The sequence below is a fragment of the Myotis nattereri genome, assembly GCF_964212035.1.
Source record: "Myotis nattereri genome assembly, chromosome: 18".
Lineage (NCBI taxonomy): Eukaryota > Metazoa > Chordata > Mammalia > Chiroptera > Vespertilionidae > Myotis > Myotis nattereri.
In genome coordinates, this window is record NC_138093.1 from 26,981,981 (window position 1) to 27,002,199 (window position 20,219).

General features: G+C 40.3%; 1 protein-coding gene across 2 annotated transcripts in view; it reads left to right on the plus strand.

Moving 5' to 3' along the window:
• Positions 1 to 20,219, plus strand: part of PLA2G4A (phospholipase A2 group IVA) — a 130,602-nt gene that overhangs the window by 69,364 nt on the left and 41,019 nt on the right. For both annotated transcript variants that reach the window (XM_081112671.1, XM_081112670.1), the window contains 3 exons: positions 1,699 to 1,736; positions 5,109 to 5,250; positions 15,151 to 15,287. In XM_081112671.1, the coding sequence (XP_080968797.1) occupies positions 1,699 to 1,736; positions 5,109 to 5,250; positions 15,151 to 15,287 (317 nt within the window). The remainder of the gene's footprint in view (positions 1 to 1,698; positions 1,737 to 5,108; positions 5,251 to 15,150; positions 15,288 to 20,219) is intronic.

Sequence of the window (20,219 nt, forward strand, 5' to 3'; positions counted from 1 at the left end):
TGAACTATGATTCATCTGAGTATGTTAAAAAATAAAAACCATTTTATTAGGATTCTTGATGATTTATTAACTTCAAAGTAATATTTAAATGCTGCTTTGATGAATGAAGGTTCATAGCGTTCGTTCCATACATAACAAAAACTATCTGGGTTGGGCCAGTCCATGATTTTATCTCGAGAAATAATGAGATGTTCTTGCTAAGAAAAGGTTGCCTGATGTTCTTCCTCTCACATACACATGCACAGTAATTCAACAAGTATTTATTGATTATGTGTTATATGCCAAATACCGTGCAATGAACTAGAAATAGAGACCTATATAAGACAGAACTTACAATTTAGTGGGAAAGGCAAATTTTTGTACAGATGATTTCAATACCTTTTTCTTACTCATAAAATTCAGTACTAAGAATTATGCATGAACTTATAACCTTTTGAAAGGCTCCTTCTGGTTTGTTTTTTTCCAATCCCCTGAAACCATAAAGAAAACAAAACCAAATATCTATTGCACTTTATGTTAGTTCTAAAAATATCCTCTTCATGTTTGAGGAGGCATATTCTAGTTTTGTTCTATTTGAAGATATTGAATAGGTTAACTCTAACTATATTCTTATAGTAACCAATATTAAAAAAAATAATAGCACCATCTCACAATTGTGTAACAACCTTCCAAACACATTCTCATTTGGTTCTTATGGTTACACTAGAGGTCCAGTGCATGAATTCGTGCACGGGCGGGGTCCCTTGGTCTGGCCAGTGATCGGGCCGATTGGGGCCTTCTGGCCCAGTCCTGATCAGGGCCAATTGGGGCCAATTGGGGCTGGCTCCCATGGGGGAGGTACCATGGGAGGTTGGCCTTGGGAGCGCACTGACCACCAGGGGGCAGCTCCTGTGTTGAGCGTCTACCCCTGGTGGTCAGTGTACATCATAGCAACAGTCTACCAGTCATAATAGTCAATTAGGCTTTTATTTATATAGATTATTTGTAACTAATGGCAAGGAGAGTGTTGATAAGGTCTTTCTATACAATAGGTTCATAGTATTGGAAAGACATCTTTTAATATCCCTTCTGCTTTGTGGATATTAGGTACTGTCTTTTCCATTGGCGGGATGGGGTTCTCCCGTAAGTTTGGCTGGCTTACATAGTGTTGACAAAATAAAAACCTGAGCCCCACATTGCACTTGGAGATGTTTCTTGACCTGACCACAGTTGGTTGGTCCCTAGGTCCTTGGGTAGGTGTTCTGTCTTGTTCACTACAGCCCGCACACGTTGCAAATACCCACCTAGGCTTCCTTTAATCTTCCAACCACTTCAGCCTCTGGTTTGGAGGCCTGGGCACAGCTCCTGAATAATAGACTCAACATCTTTATAGGTTTTAGAGCTCAGACAAGTTTTATGTTCTGTGAAATAATGATTGTAGAACTATATTTCATTTTAGTGAGTGAAGAAAAATGCCATACAGAGGTAATTCTTATGTTTGCTAAAAATGACTTTAAGTAGATTTATATTGTAAAAAATAGTAAAAAAAATTATTGAAATATACCTGTAATTTAAGGTCTTCATGGAACTATGTCACTTTTATTCTTAGGGTTTTTGTTTAGGTTAAAAATAATCTGCCACTCAACAATTATTTTGACTTTGTTTGCATTATATGTAACACACATCTATTTATGACCTAACCTAATAAATCTCTTACAGGTCACTGAATTGATTTTGGAAATGTCCCTTGAAGTTTGGTAAGCACATTAATTTTGTTGGGTGGAAGATATTGTGAGAGCTCCATTGATTTATTTTGTTAAAAAGTATACTTTTTAGGCCTGGGGCTGGGCGTGGGAGTGGGCTAGAAGGGGCCAATGGGGGAACAGGAAGATATATGTAATACTTTCAATAATAATGATTAAAAACATAATAAAATAAAAAGTATACTTTTAATATATGAAATAATTATAACAGCTTTTTGGCTATCAAAATGCACTAAATGTACTTTGTTTTTCTTTAGCTCCTTTTTAATAGTTACAACATTAAAAAATAAATCTAATATTCTTTGATTAATTTTCCCATTGTTTGCTGGTTAAATAATAGATGTCAAAAATAAGGGCTTTTTAGAAAGGGTCCTCCCTTATTTTTCTATTCCAATAGCAATGAATACAGTTATTTAAGCCTATTTTCCATTGTTGATTTAGATAGAAATTCAAAAACACAAAAGTGAACAGGAAAACTAGAAAGAGGAAAATCTGAAAATTGAGACCAATTTGTCATAGTAATCGGCAGGACTAAAAATGGTCAAGTTCCATGAAAGGATGTTGCTCTTTCAAAGTGGGTTCTAAGAAATGAAAGTTGGAAAGTCATTTATTTATTTTCAAAGGGTGACTCTGAGGGGAGTCAGGCCTGTCTTGGGAATGAGCTGATTTCTGATCCAATGCAGGATTCAGACCTCACCTCCCTCAACCTCTCTTTGTACTTTCCTGTTGAAGTGCGTTTTACCAAAGTTACTAGTACACATTTTATTATACAAATGTCACATAGATGAGTGTCACATTCTCTTGTGATTTTCCAAATGTATGATAATGATGCCCTGGCATTCAGTTTAGCCATCTCTTTCTCTTATTTTAATCTCTGGAACAAGTTGACTTTGTAAATGATTGGCATAAATTACCACAGTCCCTCAGTTTATGCGAGGAAGTGTCAAAGGACATTTCACGTTACTGTGTTGCATCATTTTGCATTACATTAACTCTTACTTAAAAGTGATTTATTTTGGCATGAGATTAGGAATATTTTTATTTGACTATGCAAGTAATGCTATTTATTTTCCTGGGAAATGGTCTTCACTGGTATATTTAAGACCATTATAAAACCCAGTTATAAAAGATGCAGAAAAGAATCACAAGTAGTGTACATATGTGTCCAGAAGCAATTTATTATATATTTACAATGAACTTTAATCAAACCCTGTTTTTATATGTTAACTTATATCTTGATTTTAAATGGAAATGTTTTCTTTAAAGAAAAATTCAATTTCCCATAGAATATCTTCCATTAAATATAAGATAGAATTTTTAAAAAGAAAGCAAACTAATTAAAGGTAATACCTAAGAGAAATAAAGTTACTAAAGTTACTAAAATAACATATTTATAAAATTATTCAGCATTTAAAATTTTTCTTCCAGATATTTCATACTGATATCTTCTAAACATCTATGTTCATTGCTCTGTTCATAGATTTCTTTAAAAAATCATGCTTCTTATTGTTAGTGTAAGATAATGATTATCATTGTACAATACAAAAAGCATGAGTCCCAGAATGAGAAGTCCTGGATTTAAATCTATTACCTGCTAATTATGTTAATGGTTGAAACATTTCTAATCACTTTTTTTTTTTACTCATTTGTAAAAGAAGAAAAGAGTACTTTATATCTATTATGATTTAATAAGATGGTGTTTTTTTCCTAAAGATAATATATTATAGGAAACTTTTCCACGTATACACCACATGTTCATAGTGGTACTGTTGTAATAGTTAAAAATAAATTGGAAGCAACGTCAATGTTCATGGATAAGCAAATCATGCTACATTCATATGTTGAAAATAGTCCACAATAGTAAAAATATTTGAATTAGTACTAGCTACATAAACAGAGATGAATCTCAAAAACAAAATGTTCAATGAAAAAAATAATTTGCAGTATACATACAGTTGGCAGCATTTATATAAAAAAATTAAACCTGAAAAATGACTCTTAGGGACATAAATATATATTGTAAAAATGTAAAGAAATTTATTGAAATAAAGAGCAAATTTAAGATAGTAGTTACTTCTGAGGAGTGAAAAGGAAAAAAATTGAGGAGGATTCAGAGACAACTGTGCAGGTAAGATTTTTATTTAAGTGATTAGAATTTAACATATTATAATAAATAATAATAATAGAAAAGAGTTTACCCCAAGACTTGACTTTAAAAATGCTAATTTACTATCTTATTTTCCCCACCTTATTACATAATCTTCATAATAATAAAATGTAATAAATGTGTAATTCAATGCTAAGATATAGTATAATTTAATAACCTTATTATATGATAATACAGTTAAATGATCTTTTCAGTTTCTTCCCTTAAGGTAGATATCCAGAAATAGAATTACTAGGTCAAAGGAAATACACATTTTAATTATTTTTGGTGCTCATTGCCTAATTGCTTTTCAAAAGTGTTTTTACAAATTTATATTTTCAAAATATATGCATGAGAATAACAGTGTTATTTTACCTTTTCCAGTAGTAGAAAGTAGATATTTTAAATATTTTTGAATTATCAATTTAATAATAACTCTACTTTATAATTTTGCTAATGAAATTAAATATTTATTCTTCTACTCATCATTACTACTCATACTTACTCTTTTATGAGTTACCTATATTTATTCTTTGGGAAGTTGTAGTAAAAATATTTGCAATGATCAAATATCACTATAGAATACGTTGTCCGGAGGCCTTACATTTTTTTTTCTCTCATTCTATGTTTACAAGGAAGAAATATACTACATTAACAGAAATGAGCCTTAAATTTAAATCTCTTAAGGGAAGAGCTTACTTTTATGAATGTTAAAGACAATATATTTTTAGAAAGGTATATAATTTAATTACTGTGTCAAATTGATCTAGACAGGTTCTTTTTGATTCTTTCCTTTTTTTTTTTTCTTTTTTGGACAGTATTGCAGATGTACAGTATTGCAGATGTCCTCATCTCCCCACCCCTTTTGCCCCACTCCACTCAGCAAGAATATACCCACTCCTGTGTTCATAACAGCATTACTTAAATAGGTTTCTTTTCCGAAGCGCATCCCTAAAGTGCTATTACTATCATAACATGCAATTGGTCAGGAGCTGTTTGGTGGCTTGTTTATTTTTTCCTAAAACATACTTATTGTTTTCTGAAAACCTGCCTTGAAACATGCTTGGAGATAGTCATCATTTTATACTCTGCTTCAGGTCTCCCTATAAGAAATGGCTCGAGGGAAGCAGTGAGCCTATATCAGTGTAGCTACTGGGAAGACCAAATGATATATAAGAAGGCTGGGGGCCTACGCTCATGTCTCTCTGTTTTATATACAGTTCATCCCCGGACCTCCGATTTAGTATGGCTTTGTGTGACCAGGAGAAAGCTTTCAGATACCAGAGAAAAGAAAACGTAAAGGAAAACATGAAGAAACTCCTGGGTCTGAAGAATAGTGAAAGCTTGTGTTCTGCACGTGATGTGAGTTATAGATTTTTCAAACGTTATTGCAATTTAACTTTGTACTTCCTCCCCAATTTTTCCCAAATATGAAAACATTAAGATAGAGCATTTTGTCTGCAGCTTTTTGAGATAAGGTAAGTTTCATAAACGGAAACTCTTTGAGGAAGGTCATCACAAATGCTGCCCAAATTTGGAAATATTTATCAGATATTGCTATTAAAAGAGGCATAGGCATGCTTATGCACAAACAAGATGATCATTTCATTAGTAGGGAAAATTTAATGTCAGATATAAAAAGATCATTGAATTAATCTTAATGTAGACTAAGATTAAACAACTGTGTAATCATTATTGAACAAGAAGAAGATGTTACAAATCTTGTTAATGATAATACAATTAAAAAATAGGTAGATGTGAATAGGGAAGATGAAAGGAAATGTCCTAAATTCTTAGTGTTTCATAGCAGAAAGTTAAAAGATAACATCCAAAATAATGATCTCTACATTTTAATGTTTTTCATAATACTAATTATAGAGATCTTAAAATTACAATATTTTTGTGAACAAATATTGAAAATACAATCCTTTAGTTGTACTTTATCTTCTTTTTCTTTCCTTAAATTCCAGTAAAGTAATAATCCAGTTTTTGGCTGTTTATTCATTTACTATCTCTTCATCTATCTATCCATCCATCCATCTATCATTCATTTATCCAAACATCCATTCAATCATTCATTTATTGTTTTATCTTCCTATCTGAAATCTACAAAAAAATGCTACTATATTTAATTGTATTCTGTTGCATATTTGAAAGTTGCTCAGAGAGTAGATCTTAAAAGTCCTTATCACAAGAAAAAAATTTTTAACTACCTTGAGATGGATGTTAACTAGACTTATTGTGGTGATCAGTTCACAATATATACAAATAGTGAATAATTTTGTACAACTGAAACTAATCTAATGTTATATGTTAATTATACCTCCATAAAAATTAAAAAACCAAATTCCTACAATTTTATCAAATGGTATGATGAAATTCCTTCTTAGTGGTATATCAGCTAATTTTTTATTTATTTCTTTGAACTTTCTGTTAATTGAATATTTTAAATGAATATAATTTATTTTTAGAAAGATAATATTTGTATAAAAAGCATAAGTAAATACATATATACATATATTGACATACATGTACACACAGATAAAGATTCAAGATTATTAATTTATTTTTAGAAATATAATATTTGTATAAAAATCATAAGTAAATATATATACAGATGTTCCCATATATGAGCACACAGTCAGGGATTCAATATTATTGTAAATTAATTTGTAAATTGTCTTGTGAATACAATTAGAAATGAGACATGGATTCTGACTAAGGGAGCCAGATGAGCACGGGGTCCCACACGTGGTCTCGGAATGTGTTTGCAGGTGTGCGTGGAGGTGGGGGTGGGGTGGGAAGCTAATCTGCTGGGGCTGGAATGGCTGTTATGGGAGCAGACTCGGAGATAAAATGTTGCTCACGGAGAATTTTTGCTAAAAGGAAGCTGAGAGGAGAAGTGAAACCTCCATTGAAGTTTCTATTTTTTAAAAAAGGACTGGACTTCTCTTCCATCCAGTCTTGCTGTCACCATACAGATCCCTGGTGGCACTTGTGGTTGATTATGGTCTCAGGTTAATTAGTCCTTGAAAACACTTCCTTCTCTGCATATTACTCAGATGTTTCTGCCTTTCTGGGAAACACTTTTTTCCCTATAGTAAACCTTTCAGCAGCAATTCTACCTTTTTGGGTCCCTTAAAGTGAGAGTGAGTTTATTAGTGAAGCAATGAGACAGAGAGTGGCTCCTCCCCAGTCAGAGCAGCCTCTCTTCAGTGGAATTTGCTTCCTTTACTGAGGTTATTTAGTGGGAGGGGGTATAGGGTATTCAAGGAGGGAGAGGAATATTCAGGATCTTCCTGGGGAAGGGGTGATTTCTCAGAGGAGCTCCATAAACCATTTTGTGTCCTTATATGGGCTTTAGTTTTCCAATCATGCCAGTGTGTAGTGTGTCCTTTAGCATGCTAATATATTACAATGAATGTATAATGAGGCCAGAGTTACTGTTAGGTGAAATTAGTTACCTTGTTGGATCGAGCTAATCTCTGCCGGTTTTAAGCATCTGGTCTAATCCAATGGCATATGGTCTTCTCAACAGTTCCTGTAGCTTCTTAAAAATATATATATTTTTATTGACTTCAGGGAGGAAGGGAGAGGGAGAGAGAAAAAGAGGAATATCAATGATGAGAGAGAAGCATTCATCAGCTGCCTCCTACACGCCCCCTACTGGGCATTGAGCCAGAAATCCCAGGCATGTGTCCTGACTGGAAATGGAACCTGGGACCCTTCAGTCCACAGGCCAACACTCTATCCACTGAGCCAAACCGGCTGGGGCTTGTTCCTGTAGTTCCTATTGACTGCTGCTGTTCCACCACATCCCCATGTCAGTAGGATTGACATACCTAATACCCTATGCATAGCCTTTGGCTCTTCCCTCTGAGTTCAGTGGAAGAAATCACCCGCCCTTTTCTTTCAAGTGCAGGTCCACATCAGATGTGGTTAGGAACTCCATATGTCAATTGTTCAGTCTCCCCAGGGCCACTCCCCACCTATATTGTCTGCCTCTATACCTCTGTATGAATTGTTCCTATTAAAATATAAATATATTCTAAACTCTGATATAAAGAGAAAAAAGGAACAAAAAAAAGACACCCCGCCCCCCCTCCCCGATTGTACATTACCTTCTTCTTTCTGTTCTGCTTCTCTCATCTTCACACACAGACTTCTCCAAAGTTTCCTACACAATCTCACTCTACTTCCTCACTCTCCTCAGGTTTCCGCCCTCACTATTCCAGCTGCAGCTGCGCAACTGGTCACCGGTACTAACTAATAAATGCAAAGGCTCTTCGTCTGGACCTGTCTTACCCAACCTGCAGTTGCAAATGACAAATGTCTTCCTTCCTTTCGGAACATTCTCCGCCCTTCTCTCACTACCTTCTCCTTGTTTTATCGGACCTCTTTGGTTCCCTTTGCCAGATCATCTTCCCCTGCCTGTTATTTAAACAGAGGAGTTTTCAAGACTCAGTCCTGGGCCATCTTTCTCCTCAAGCTGCTCTCTTCTTGGGAATTCTCTCTCTGTCCCATGATGCCACCCAACACCTGTGTGCTATGAACTTTCCCATATTTATCAACAACTTAGAATCTCTCTTCTGAGCTTCAACCTGAATGTCTATACACCTGTTTGGCTTCTTCACTAGTGTTTCTCACACCTCAAACTCAGCATGTCCGAACCTGAAAGTCAGACCCTATATCTTCTACTAGGCCTGTCCTCACTCCCCCACTTCCTGTTCACACTGAATTCAGAGGGATCTTTTAAAAATAGAAATCTGATTCTATCAAATCCAAGTTTTAAATCTTTCCATTGCTCTAGGGCAGGGGTGGGGAACCTTTGTTCCACCAAGGGCCATTTGGATAATTATAAAATCATTCTCAGACCATACAAAATTATCAACTTAAAAACTAGCCTTCTGTATTTGGTCAAACATTTAATTAACTCACCCCTAATGCCTTGGCAGGGCCAGACCAAATGATTTCCCAGGCGTAGGTAATGTGGCCTCAGGGCCAAACGTTCCCCACCCTTGTTCTAGGAATTGGCCTCACAGCATCTTTCCAGGTTCATTTTTTGCCAATTTGTCCGAAATTCATTGCCCCTCCCCACTAGGTGCCTCTTAGGTCAATGTCTCCACAGAACCCTTGCCCAAGTATTACTCCTGCAGACATTTCTTCTTACTGCATTGTGCTTCCCCTGTACCATCCCTCTCCTCCCCACCCGCTTTTCTGATAACTAACACCCTCCCATTCTTTAATCCGTGCATATGTCACTTCTGAGACTTTCTCCCTCCTCAGCTCTAACCCCCCTCCTCCCAAGTACAAGTTAGTTCTCAGTTATATTCTCTTATGGCACAAATATGCACGTTATCTTTCTAGCATTCACCACAATCATACTTAAAAATCACTTGTACAAATTATTCATTTTATGATTGTTCTCTCCGTTAGAATGTAAACTGCATGAGGACCAGGACAGGGTCTGTGTTATTCGCCTTTATATTCCCAGCACCTATCAGGGTACAGATTTAAGCAGTGGCTCGGCATTGTATGCATGGGATGAATTGGTTAGAAAGACAGATATCAGGGGCTCACAATCGGGGAACCCTAGAATCAGGATTTAGGAGGAGATACAGGTTGAGGAGAAGGTTTGGGTGAAAAGAGTCCAGTTTGACCTGTTTAGTTAGAAACGTATGTGAGGCAGTTTGGTGCAGATGCCAAGTTGGCCTGTTCTTAGGTTGTCCTTCTCAAAAGTTGCTATTGCACCCCTTGGCATTCCTTGTTTTGTGGAAAGGAGTCTTCCTGGAAAAATAAAATTTGGCCTAATATTCATACAAATTGGCTTTTTTTTTCTTTTTTTGCAACAGTTAGAGAATGAGGTAATTATAGTTTTCTCTGGGATATTCTTAAAAAATATAAAATTCATGTTTTTGGAAGCAATTCCTAGAATTAAAACATTTGTTGTTGTTGTTTGGTTTTAGTCTAGACTTTTTTCTCTTGGCAGAAAAAAATCAGTTTGGAAATACTCAGCACCACCCATTCCCATAACACAAGTAACATTTCCCCATTTTTATGTTACTCCTTGGCCAAGGGTGCCTTCAGCTCCCACTTCCCTCGCTCCTGCCAAGATCCTCACTTTCTTTTCAGTCCTGCTGATGGCATCTGTAAGGTCTGGAGGAGCATGTGGTTGTGGAAGCTTATTACACAAAGAACAGTTCTACCCAATTTTCAGTGCAGAGACTATGGCTGTCTTCTTTACAGTTTTCAACAAACAAACAGCATCCAGTTAGGACCTCACTTTTTCACAGAACTAGAACAAATAATCCTCACACTTATGTGGAACCACAGAAGACCCTGAATAGCCAAAGCAATCTTTACAAAGAAGAACAAAGTTGGAGGTATCACACTCCCTAATTTCAAACCATAGTACAAGGTTATAGTTATCAAACCAGTATGGTACTGGTACAAAAACAGACATAGATCAATGGAACAGAATAAAGAGCCCAGAAATAAACCCATGCTTATATGGTCAATGAATCTTCTACAAAGGAATCAAGAGTACACAATGGGAAAAAGACTGTCTCTTTTATAAATGATGTTGGGAAAACTGGACAGATTCATGCAAAAAAAAAAAATGAAACTGGACCACTTTCTTACACCATATACAAAAATAAAGTTCAAAATGGATTAAAGTCTTAAATATAAGACTTGAAATCATGAAACTCCAGAAGAAAATACAGGCAGTAGACTTTTTGACATCAGTCTTTGAAATATTTTTTTATATTTCTCCTCTAGCAAAAACAGCAAAAGCAAAAATAAACAAATGGGACTCCATCACTCTAAAACATTTTCATACAGTGAAGAAAATAATCAAATAAAACAAAAAAAGGCAACTGATTGAATAGAAGATATTTCCAAATGACATATCCAGTACGAAATTATTATCCAAAATATATAAAGAACGTATACAACTCAACATAAAAACACAATCCAAGGATTTGAATAGATATTTTTCCAGAGAAGACATACAGATGGCCAACAGACACATGAAAAGATGCTCAAAATTAATCATTAGGGAAATGCAAATCAAAACCACATGAGATATCTCCTCACATATTCAGAATGGCTATTATAAAAAAAGACAAAAACAACCCTAGCTGATTTGGCTTAGTGGATAGAGCCTTGGCCTTCGGACTGAAGGGTCCTGGGTTCGATTCCAGTCAAGGAACTGCATTATTGACTCTCCTGGTAATGACAGCAACATCTTCTATGAGCAAAGCTAGAAACCCTAACAGTCTAACCCAGCCGTGGGCAAACTAGCTGGGTTTGAAATGAATAAAACTATTGAAAAAAAAGACCGTACCCTTTTATGTAATGATGTTTACTTTGAATTTATATTAGTTCACACAAACACTCCATCCATGCTTTTGTTCCGGCCCTCCGGTCCAGTTTAAGAACCCATTGTGGCCCTCGAGTCAAAAAGTTTGCCGACCCCTGGTCGAACCACATGCCTTCCTCTTTTGCTCCTAATATCGAATCTGGTCACCAAATATTAAAGGTTCTCCTTGTAAATGTACCTTTGATTCTATATACCTGTTTATAAGCTTAGCTTTCTGAGTAGAGGGGAGAAGGGATCATTATATTCCATTCACATCCAGAAGAAGATAAAAAAAGTGGGATTATTAGAGATAAAATAGCACTGTTAAAAGTACTTGAGCTCATCTATGCATATGCACTCTGTGATTTGTATGTTTATTTTGAAAATTAGATTTTTGTTACTAATCCTATCAATAAAAGAGAAACATGGTAATTGGCGTACGACCGCTACCCTTCCCATTGGCTAATCAGCAAGATATGCAAATTAACTGCCAGCCAAGATGGTGGCCGGCAGCCAGGCAGCTTGAAACTAACATGAGGCTTGCTTGCTTCAGTGACGGAGGGCTCCAACGTTCCCCGCCTGCCTTGCCGGCCTCTGAGACTGCAGTTTAAGAAACATTGTTTCAAATATAGAAGTTAAACAAAACCCCAGACACCTGCTTTCAGCGAGCCGGGATCTCAGAGCTGGAGTTATACATTGTTTCGATTATAGAACACAAACAAACCAGATACCTGCTTTCAGCAGCAGCAGAGGCCTCAGAGCTGGAGCCAGAGCTAAAGCTGGCCCAGAGTAAAAAAAAAAAAAAAAGAAAAAAAGGAGCAGTTGGGAGCTTCAGCCCTCAGCCCCTCACCCAGACTGGCCAGGCACCCCAGAGGGGACCCCCACCCTGAAGGGTGTGTGACCAGCTGCAAACTGCCATCATCCCCTCACTCAGGCTGGCCAGGCACCCCAGTGGGGACCCCCACCCTGGTCCAGGACACCCTTCAGGGCAAACCAGCCAGCCCCACCCATGCACCAGGCCTCTATCCTATATAGTAAAAGGGTAATATGCCTCCCGGCACAGGGATCAGCATGACAGGGGGCAGCACCCAAACCCCCTGATCGCCCTGCGGCTCTGTGTGTGACAGGGGGCGGGGCCACAACCTCCCTATCTGCCCTGCTCTGTGTGTGACAGGGGAAGGCGCCCCAACCTCCTGATCAGCCCTGTTCTGTGCCTGATAGGGGGGAGCTCCCCAACCCCCTGATCGCCCTGCGGCTCTGTGTGTGACAGGGTGCGGCACCCCAACCCTCCCCCTCCCCCTCGCATGGGCCCTCCTCTGTGTGTGACAGGGTAGAGCCATAACCTCCCCATCGGCCCTGCCCTGAGTGTGACAGTGGCGGTGCCCCAACCCCCTGATGGGCCCTGCTCTGTGCGTGACAGTGGAGCTCCCCAACCCCCTGATCGACCCTGCTCTGTGCGTGACAGGGGGCGGTGCCCCAACCCCCCAATCGGCCCTACCCTGAGCATGACTGAGGGTGGCATCGCAACCTCCCGATCCACCCTGCTCTGTGCATGACAGGGGACGGCGCCCCAACTCCCCAATCGGCCCTGCTCTGAGCCCAACCACGGGCTGCACCTAGGGATTGGGCCTGCCCTCTGCCACCCGGGAGCAGGCCTAAGCCAGCAGGGTGTTATCTCCCGAGGGGTCCCAGACTGCGAGAGGGCACAGGCCAGGCTGAGGGACCCCTTCTTCCCCCCGAGTGCACAAATTTTTGTGCACTGGGCCTCTAGTATAGACAATAAAATCTGATAGCAATATGACTATTTTGATATAACTCGAATTAGATACTCCAGCCACAGCATCCTTTCTCAGTTCAAGTTCTGCTCTTCCAACCATGGAACTTGTTTGTTCATCTCTTCATAAGCTCTGGGTTGCTTCTTGATCTGATATCTTTCACTCCATTAACTGCTGTCTTCTATCTATAATTTTTCCTTGATAATTATTATTATTGGAAAACAATGTCAAACAACATGCACTCTTCTCCCCAGCAATGTGACTCTACTGTTGCACCAGCCTCTGTCTGTCCAGTAGATATTTCCATCCACTCTGCTCCCTCTTTCCTATTCCCTTCCTGTCTCCCCACTGCCTTGTCCTCAGCAGGCTCCGATTTCCCCAGATGTTGGATTGCACTCACCATGTCCCTGATGCCCTAGGGCAGTCATTATTAAACTTTTTGCTCTCAGATATTCTTGATACACTTAAAAAAAATCAGACACTTCTAAGAGATTGGGTTTATATGGGTTAAATCAATATAAATATCTACTACATTAAAAACTACAACTGAGAACATTTATTAAAATATGTATTTTAAATAAGTCAATTTCATGTTACTATAAATAACATATTTTATGAAGATAACAGTATTTTCCAAAGCAAAAATAAGGTGAGAAGAGCAATTTTTACAAGCATCTTCATTGTTTGACTTAACAGAAAACTGCTGAATTCTTGAATTGCTCTTGAATTCAGTCTGTTTCTATATTGTACAACATGTGTTCTCTGGAAAACTCCATCACACACTCATGAGAGAATGAGAATGAAAAAAAGGCAAATAACACCTTAGTGTTAATATAAAAATAGTTAGACTTTGTGGACCCCCTGAAAGCTATGCACACTTTGAGCGCTGGTGCCTTAGGGTAGAGAAAAATAACCTGCTATCTTAGGCAATAGTGGTTTGGGACCACAAAAAAGAAATAACATTCTCTTCCTCTCCAAACAAACACTCTTGTGCTTTAGTCATGTTACAGGCAGCCTGTGCTTCTCCATTTCTATGGCAAAAAACCCTCCATTGGCTCATGTTGCTTTTATTTCCAGAACAGCCTCCTTCCCTGTCTACAACCCTCCCTGTTGCATAACTGCATTAAAAGTTAAGCTCAGGTTTCCCCTTTGTCTGTGCAGCTTCTCCTCCACTCTAATTCCTCTGATTGCAACTGACCATACCTTCTGGACCTCACGCATTCCTAGCCTGTGTGCTATGCACACTAGCACAAGCCTGGATGCAAGAGCCTGGGATTCGACTCCTGACTCTGCTACCTAATTGGTTGCTGACCCTGAACAAGTTTTCAGGGTCTTAGTTCCAAGTGCCTTCAATTCCTCATCTATAAAATGGAAACATCATAGGGATTTTTAAAAGATTAAATGAGTCAATTTCTGTAAAACACTAAGAACAGTTCCTGTGTGATAGTAAGAGCTTCATGAGTATATCTATCCCTACTCTTATTATCATAATTTTATATTTCTATCTCAAATAAACTACATTCTCCTATTCCTCCCATGAAACATAGAGACCACTTAGATTTATTGAATGAATTCAAGAATAAAGCAATAACTTTTGTAGGTCTTGTTAAGTTGATTAAATTCTGTTTTCTGGCTTGAATAATGGCATATATTTTGAAATGAGTCAGCATAAAGGAGCAATAAGAATTCTCGGCCAGGAAGGCCAGGTACTTACTCCACTACAGATTACCAGCTAATAGATATTAGGCAAGTAATATCATCCTTTTGGAATTTCCATCTGTAAAATGAACAAATCCTTTCTTTGCTCACCATACGGGATTTTTGAGGGGGTCAAATTAAAACCGTGCACTCAAAAGCAAACCAAAAACTGCAAAGGGCCGAGGACTGTCATTGTTATCAAATGAACTGGTTGGTCATTTTGATAATACCTGCTTTGTAATATATATTAATTCTTGATTCTCTTATATGAAATATTATTTTCTTTTTAAAAATTAGGCACTGTCATGGTGTAAGTGAATGTAATTCTTTATTGCCAAATGTGGAACATATAACATACAAATTGAAACTAAGCCAAAATATATTTTGTAAATTACTTTGCCAATGATCTGTGCTTTGTCATTCCAGGTGCCTGTGGTGGCCATCCTGGGCTCAGGTGGGGGTTTCCGAGCCATGGTGGGATTCTCCGGTGTGATAGAGGCACTGTATGAATCCGGAATTTTAGATTGTGCTACCTACATTGCTGGTCTTTCTGGCTCCACGTGGTTAGTATACGTTTTAAATCTTAGTTTTATTATCCTAAATGTTTAGCATTTATCTACCTGAAATATTAGGGGGAAAAGGAGTTTTAGAAAAGTGGACATTAACTTTGAATTATTGAAATATTCCAGCTTGATGCAATAATTTACATCCTAAATATGTTTTTTAAAATTATAGTTTATTGATTTTTTACAGAGAGGAAGGGAGAGGGATAGAGTTAGAAACATCGATGAGAGAGAAACATGGATCAGCTGCCTCCTGCACATCTCCCACTGGGGATGTGCCCGCAGCCAAGGTACGTGCCCTTGACCGGAATCGAACCTGGGACCTTTCAGTTCGTGGCCGATGCTCCATCCACTGAGCCAAACCGGTCAGGGCTTAAATATGTTTTTTAAGGCAAGTTCATGCCTAATGATGGACTCTTCCCATAAATCCATTCCCTTTAAGCTTCTTTGTAGCATAACATGCAGTGAAACAAGTTTAAAAAACATATTGATTGTAATAATCTATATATATATAAGGAGGTAATATGCTAACGGTGTCACAGTCACAACCGATAAGGAGGAGGCTGCCTGCGTGCATGCGACAGTGTGTTGCTCCCAGAGATGGGGTGGAAGCAGGGGGGCACCCGGAGGAGGCCAGTGCTCAGGAGGGCGGGGATGAGAGCCCATAGCACCCCCCTCACCAGTCCTTCACCACCCACCGCTCCCACTCAGAGCACCCTGCCGCTCACCTGCCTGGGGAAGGAGCACAGCGCAGCAGGCGGAGGTTTCCATGCTGTCCTCATGCGCCATGATGGGGCGGAGCCCCGCGGTGCTCCAGAGATAGGGGGGAAGTGGGGAGGGCCCAGAGAAGGCGGGCCCGCCTGAGGCGACTTGAGGGACTGAGAGCAGGCTTGAAGCAGCCAGAGAAGGCCAAAGGGGTGGCGGTGGCGGGTGGGGTGGGGGGGGAGGGGGCTGGGCCAGGCCCCTGGAGCTCTGTGTGGAGAGGTTCGGGTGTCAAGGCAGGGCGGCGGGTGGGTGGGTAAGTGGGTGGGCTTCACGATTTCGCACGCTGGGCTCCTAGTTATATGTAAATAGCACAGAAGTGGAATAACACACTCCACCCATAGTTAATTCAATTTTTTCAGAATTTGCTGAATTGCAATCTTTCAGTGATTATGTCTAAGTCTACATGATTCACTAGGTATTCATATTCTTCTTTAGGGCAAATAGAATGAAACCTTTATATACAGAAGAAGGAAAACAACTTTTGACTGCAGAAATTCAATAAATTTCACTGATTTGTATTTAACTAATGTATTTAACTTTAAATGTATTTAAGCTCAGTTAAACTTGGATAGAGAGTAATAACACATTTATGTATATCTACACTAATAAAAGAGAAACATGGTAATTGGTGTACGACTGCTACCCTTTTCATTGGCTAATCAGCAAGATATGCAAATTAACTGTCAGCCAAGATGGCAGCGGCAGCCAGGCAGCTTGAAACTAACATGAGGCTTGGTTGCCTCAGTGACGGAGGAAACCAACGTTCCCCGCCTGCCGCTGCAGGCCTCTGAGCGGGCAGTTTAAGAAACTCTGTAACGAATACCGCTGGACTTCAGCCAGCAGATTCGCAACATTGTATGCAAAGGCCAGAAACCTACTTTCAGGAGTGGAGGTCTAAGAGCTGGAGCCAAGCCTCAAGCTAAAGCTGGCCCAGAATAAAAAAAAAAAAAGGAAAAAAGGAGTGTTTGGGAGTTCAGTCACCCCCAGCCTGAAAACAGCCCTCAGCCCCTCACCCAGAATGGCCAGGCACCCCAGTGGGGACCCCCACCTGAAGGGTGTGTGACCAGCTGCAAACAGCCATCATCCCCTCACCCAGGCTGGCCAGGCACCCCAGTGGGGACCCCCACCCTGGTCCAGGACACCCTTTAGGGCAAACCAGCTGGCACCCAACCATGCACCAGGCCTCTATCCTATATAGTAAAAGGGTAATATGCCTCCCGGCACCGGGATCAGCATGACAGGGGGCAGCGCCCAAACACCCTGATCGGCCCTCCTCTGTGTGTGACAGGGTTCGGCACCCCAACCCCCCCCCCCCCCCGCCCCCCGCCCCGGGCCCTGCTCTGTGTGTGACAGGGGGCGGGGCCACAACCCCCCCCCCCCAGGCCCTGCTCTGTGTGTGACAGGGTAGAGCCATAACCTCCCCATCGGCCCTGCCCTGAGTGTGAGAGTGGCGGTGCCCCAACCCCCTGATCGGCCCTGCTCTGTGGGTGATAGAGGGTGGCGCCCCAACCCCCCCGCCCCCCCCCACGGGCCCTGCTCTGTGTGTGACGGGGTAGAGCCATAACCTCCCCATCGGCCCTGCCCTAAGTGTGACAGTGGCGGCGCCCCAGTCCCCTGATTGGCCCTGCTCTGTGGGTGATAGAGGGTGGTGCCCCAACCCACTGATCCGCCCTGCTCTGTGTGTGACAGGGGACGGTGCCCCAACTCCCTTTTCGGCCCTACTCTGTGAGTGACAGGGGGGAGCTCCTCAACCCCTGATGGGCCCTGCTCTGTGCGTGACAGGAGGGAGCTCCCCAACCCCCTGATGGGCCCTGCTCTGTGCATGACAGGGTACGGAGCCCCAACCCCCCTGATGGGCCCTGCTCTGTGTGTGACAGGGGGCAGTGCCCCAACCCCCGGATTGGCCCTGCTCTGTGCATGACAGGGGGTCGCGCCACAACCTTCCCATCAACCCTGCCTTGAGTGTGACAGGGGATGGTGCCCCAACTCCCCAATTGGCCCTGCTCTGAGCCCGACCAGGGGCTGCACCTAGGGATTGGGCCTGCCCTCTGCCACCCGGGAGCAGGCCTAAGCCAGCAGGTCGTTATCTCCCGAGGGGTCCCAGACTGCTAGAGGGCACAGGCTGGGCTGAGGGACCCCCCCTTCCCCCCAAGTGCACAAATTTTTGTGCACCGGGCCTCTAGTATACAATATTCATACACCAAAGAGTCACTTTTCTAAATATAGGAACATTTTCAGAAGAGACTACACACACTTTGGTTTGCCTACCTCACATAAGAACACTGAACATCAAACATCAGTCCTTGCTTAGATGTCTCAAATAAAGGTGTCACCTTATTACAAATGTCTGACTTTGACTTTTAAGGCTGTTTAGTCACTCAGCCATAGTATAGCCTATCTGTCATAATATTGTATTATATATGTCTAGCATTTTAAAATGGCAGTGCCTTCTCAGCCTGTGACATGGATAGTAGCTTTCTATCATTTTTTCAAGAAAATTTGACTCAGAAACCAAGGGATTTGTCCAAGATTACTCACAGAGCCAGTATATAAACCCAGGCTTTGACTCCTTATTCTAGGAATCTTTCAACTAAATCATAGCCTTCTCCTGACAGCTGTTCATTCTACATAGAAGTTCACATTTAAAGAATCTATAGTTTCTTAAACATCTTGAACCAGATTCTTTAGCCTAAAAACAAAAACCTAGACCCGTGGTTGCCACTTACTTGGTATGTTCCCTTAAAGTAATTTCTCTCTTTTGAAACAAGGGTAGCCCATCATTATTCTTTTCCTTGAAGGAAAGAGCAGACACCTGCCTGTTTAATGAGTATGTGAGGGGAAAAACTTGGACCCTTCGATTAATTCACCTATTCAGGCATTTTGTTACTCTTCTTGGGGGAGTTCATTCTCCATGTTCACTATCTGTTAGATCCCTGTGGTCCATCACTGACTAAAACATTGCAAGAACCTTAATTCTTAAACCCCTGTCATAAGGAAAGACTAGGCCTTGAGTGCTGATTTAGGGCTATGATAGTGTGCGGGCTTAATTAGAGCTCCAGTAATTGCTTTGGTTGTAGATTTGGGGAAACATCTTACATTCTCCTGACAGAGTTCTGAAAACAAGTCCTGCAAAATGTCATTTAAAGGGAGCTTTAAATATTACAGGTCGATCATTTAAATATTAAAGACCACATATTTACATATGTATACATAAACTCCTACTCTATCTTTCAATGTCTAACTTCCTCCATGATTCGCCTTCTCTTATTTATTCCATTTCCTGAAAGGCCATTCACTCCTTAAATCCTTACTAATCGATTTTCATGCAGAAACCACCTAATTTCCAACTATGGTGGTGCCTTTTGAAGTTTTTATTCCTCTTGATTTTGGGGGCGTCATGGAGGATGAGGTTGGAGGTAGAGACGTTTCAACACTGAGGGGTCCCTTTGTCAAATCCCTCCCACCACAACTTTTTGAGTTGGTTGTATCCTCTCTGGTTGCTCCCTCCTCCACATTGTCTGTTACTGCTTCGGCTGCTCTTCTCCTTAATGGGAGCTTTCCTCCAGGACCTGCCTTCCATTTTATTATAGCTACACATCCTCCCTTGGTAATTTTAGCACCTTCTACCACTTCAGTTATTACCCCCAATAATTTAATTCATGAAACTCTAGAACATTCCAAAAGTTAATGGACCAAAAAAAGGAAGATAACTTTAATGGGCAATGCAAAGTAGCCGTCAGAAAAGAGAATCAACTGAAAGATGAGTTCCAGAGGTCGAGAGTGAAGAGTGTTTTATGAAGTAGTGGGTATTTGAATAGAGTAAAAATCTGAGCGAAGCTTAGTTTAGAACTGAGTTTGGATATCATGAGTGGTTTTAGCAAGAGTCACTAGATATAGTAAATAAAGGTGACATTTGGTCATGAAATTACAAATAACAAACAAATAGAAGATGAAAGGAAAAAAGGTGGAACATGAACATATTAGTTCAACAAGGGCAATATAGCACCAGAGAAAGGTTTTTGTTTTGTTTTCAGAATTTAAGAGATATGAGCATTTTTGTACAAGTGTGAGATGAAGGAAATAGTGTAGACCAATAGATGAAAGATAGAGAAATAGGTGGCCCTAACCGGTTTGGCTCAGTGGATAGAGCACCAGCCTGTGAACTGA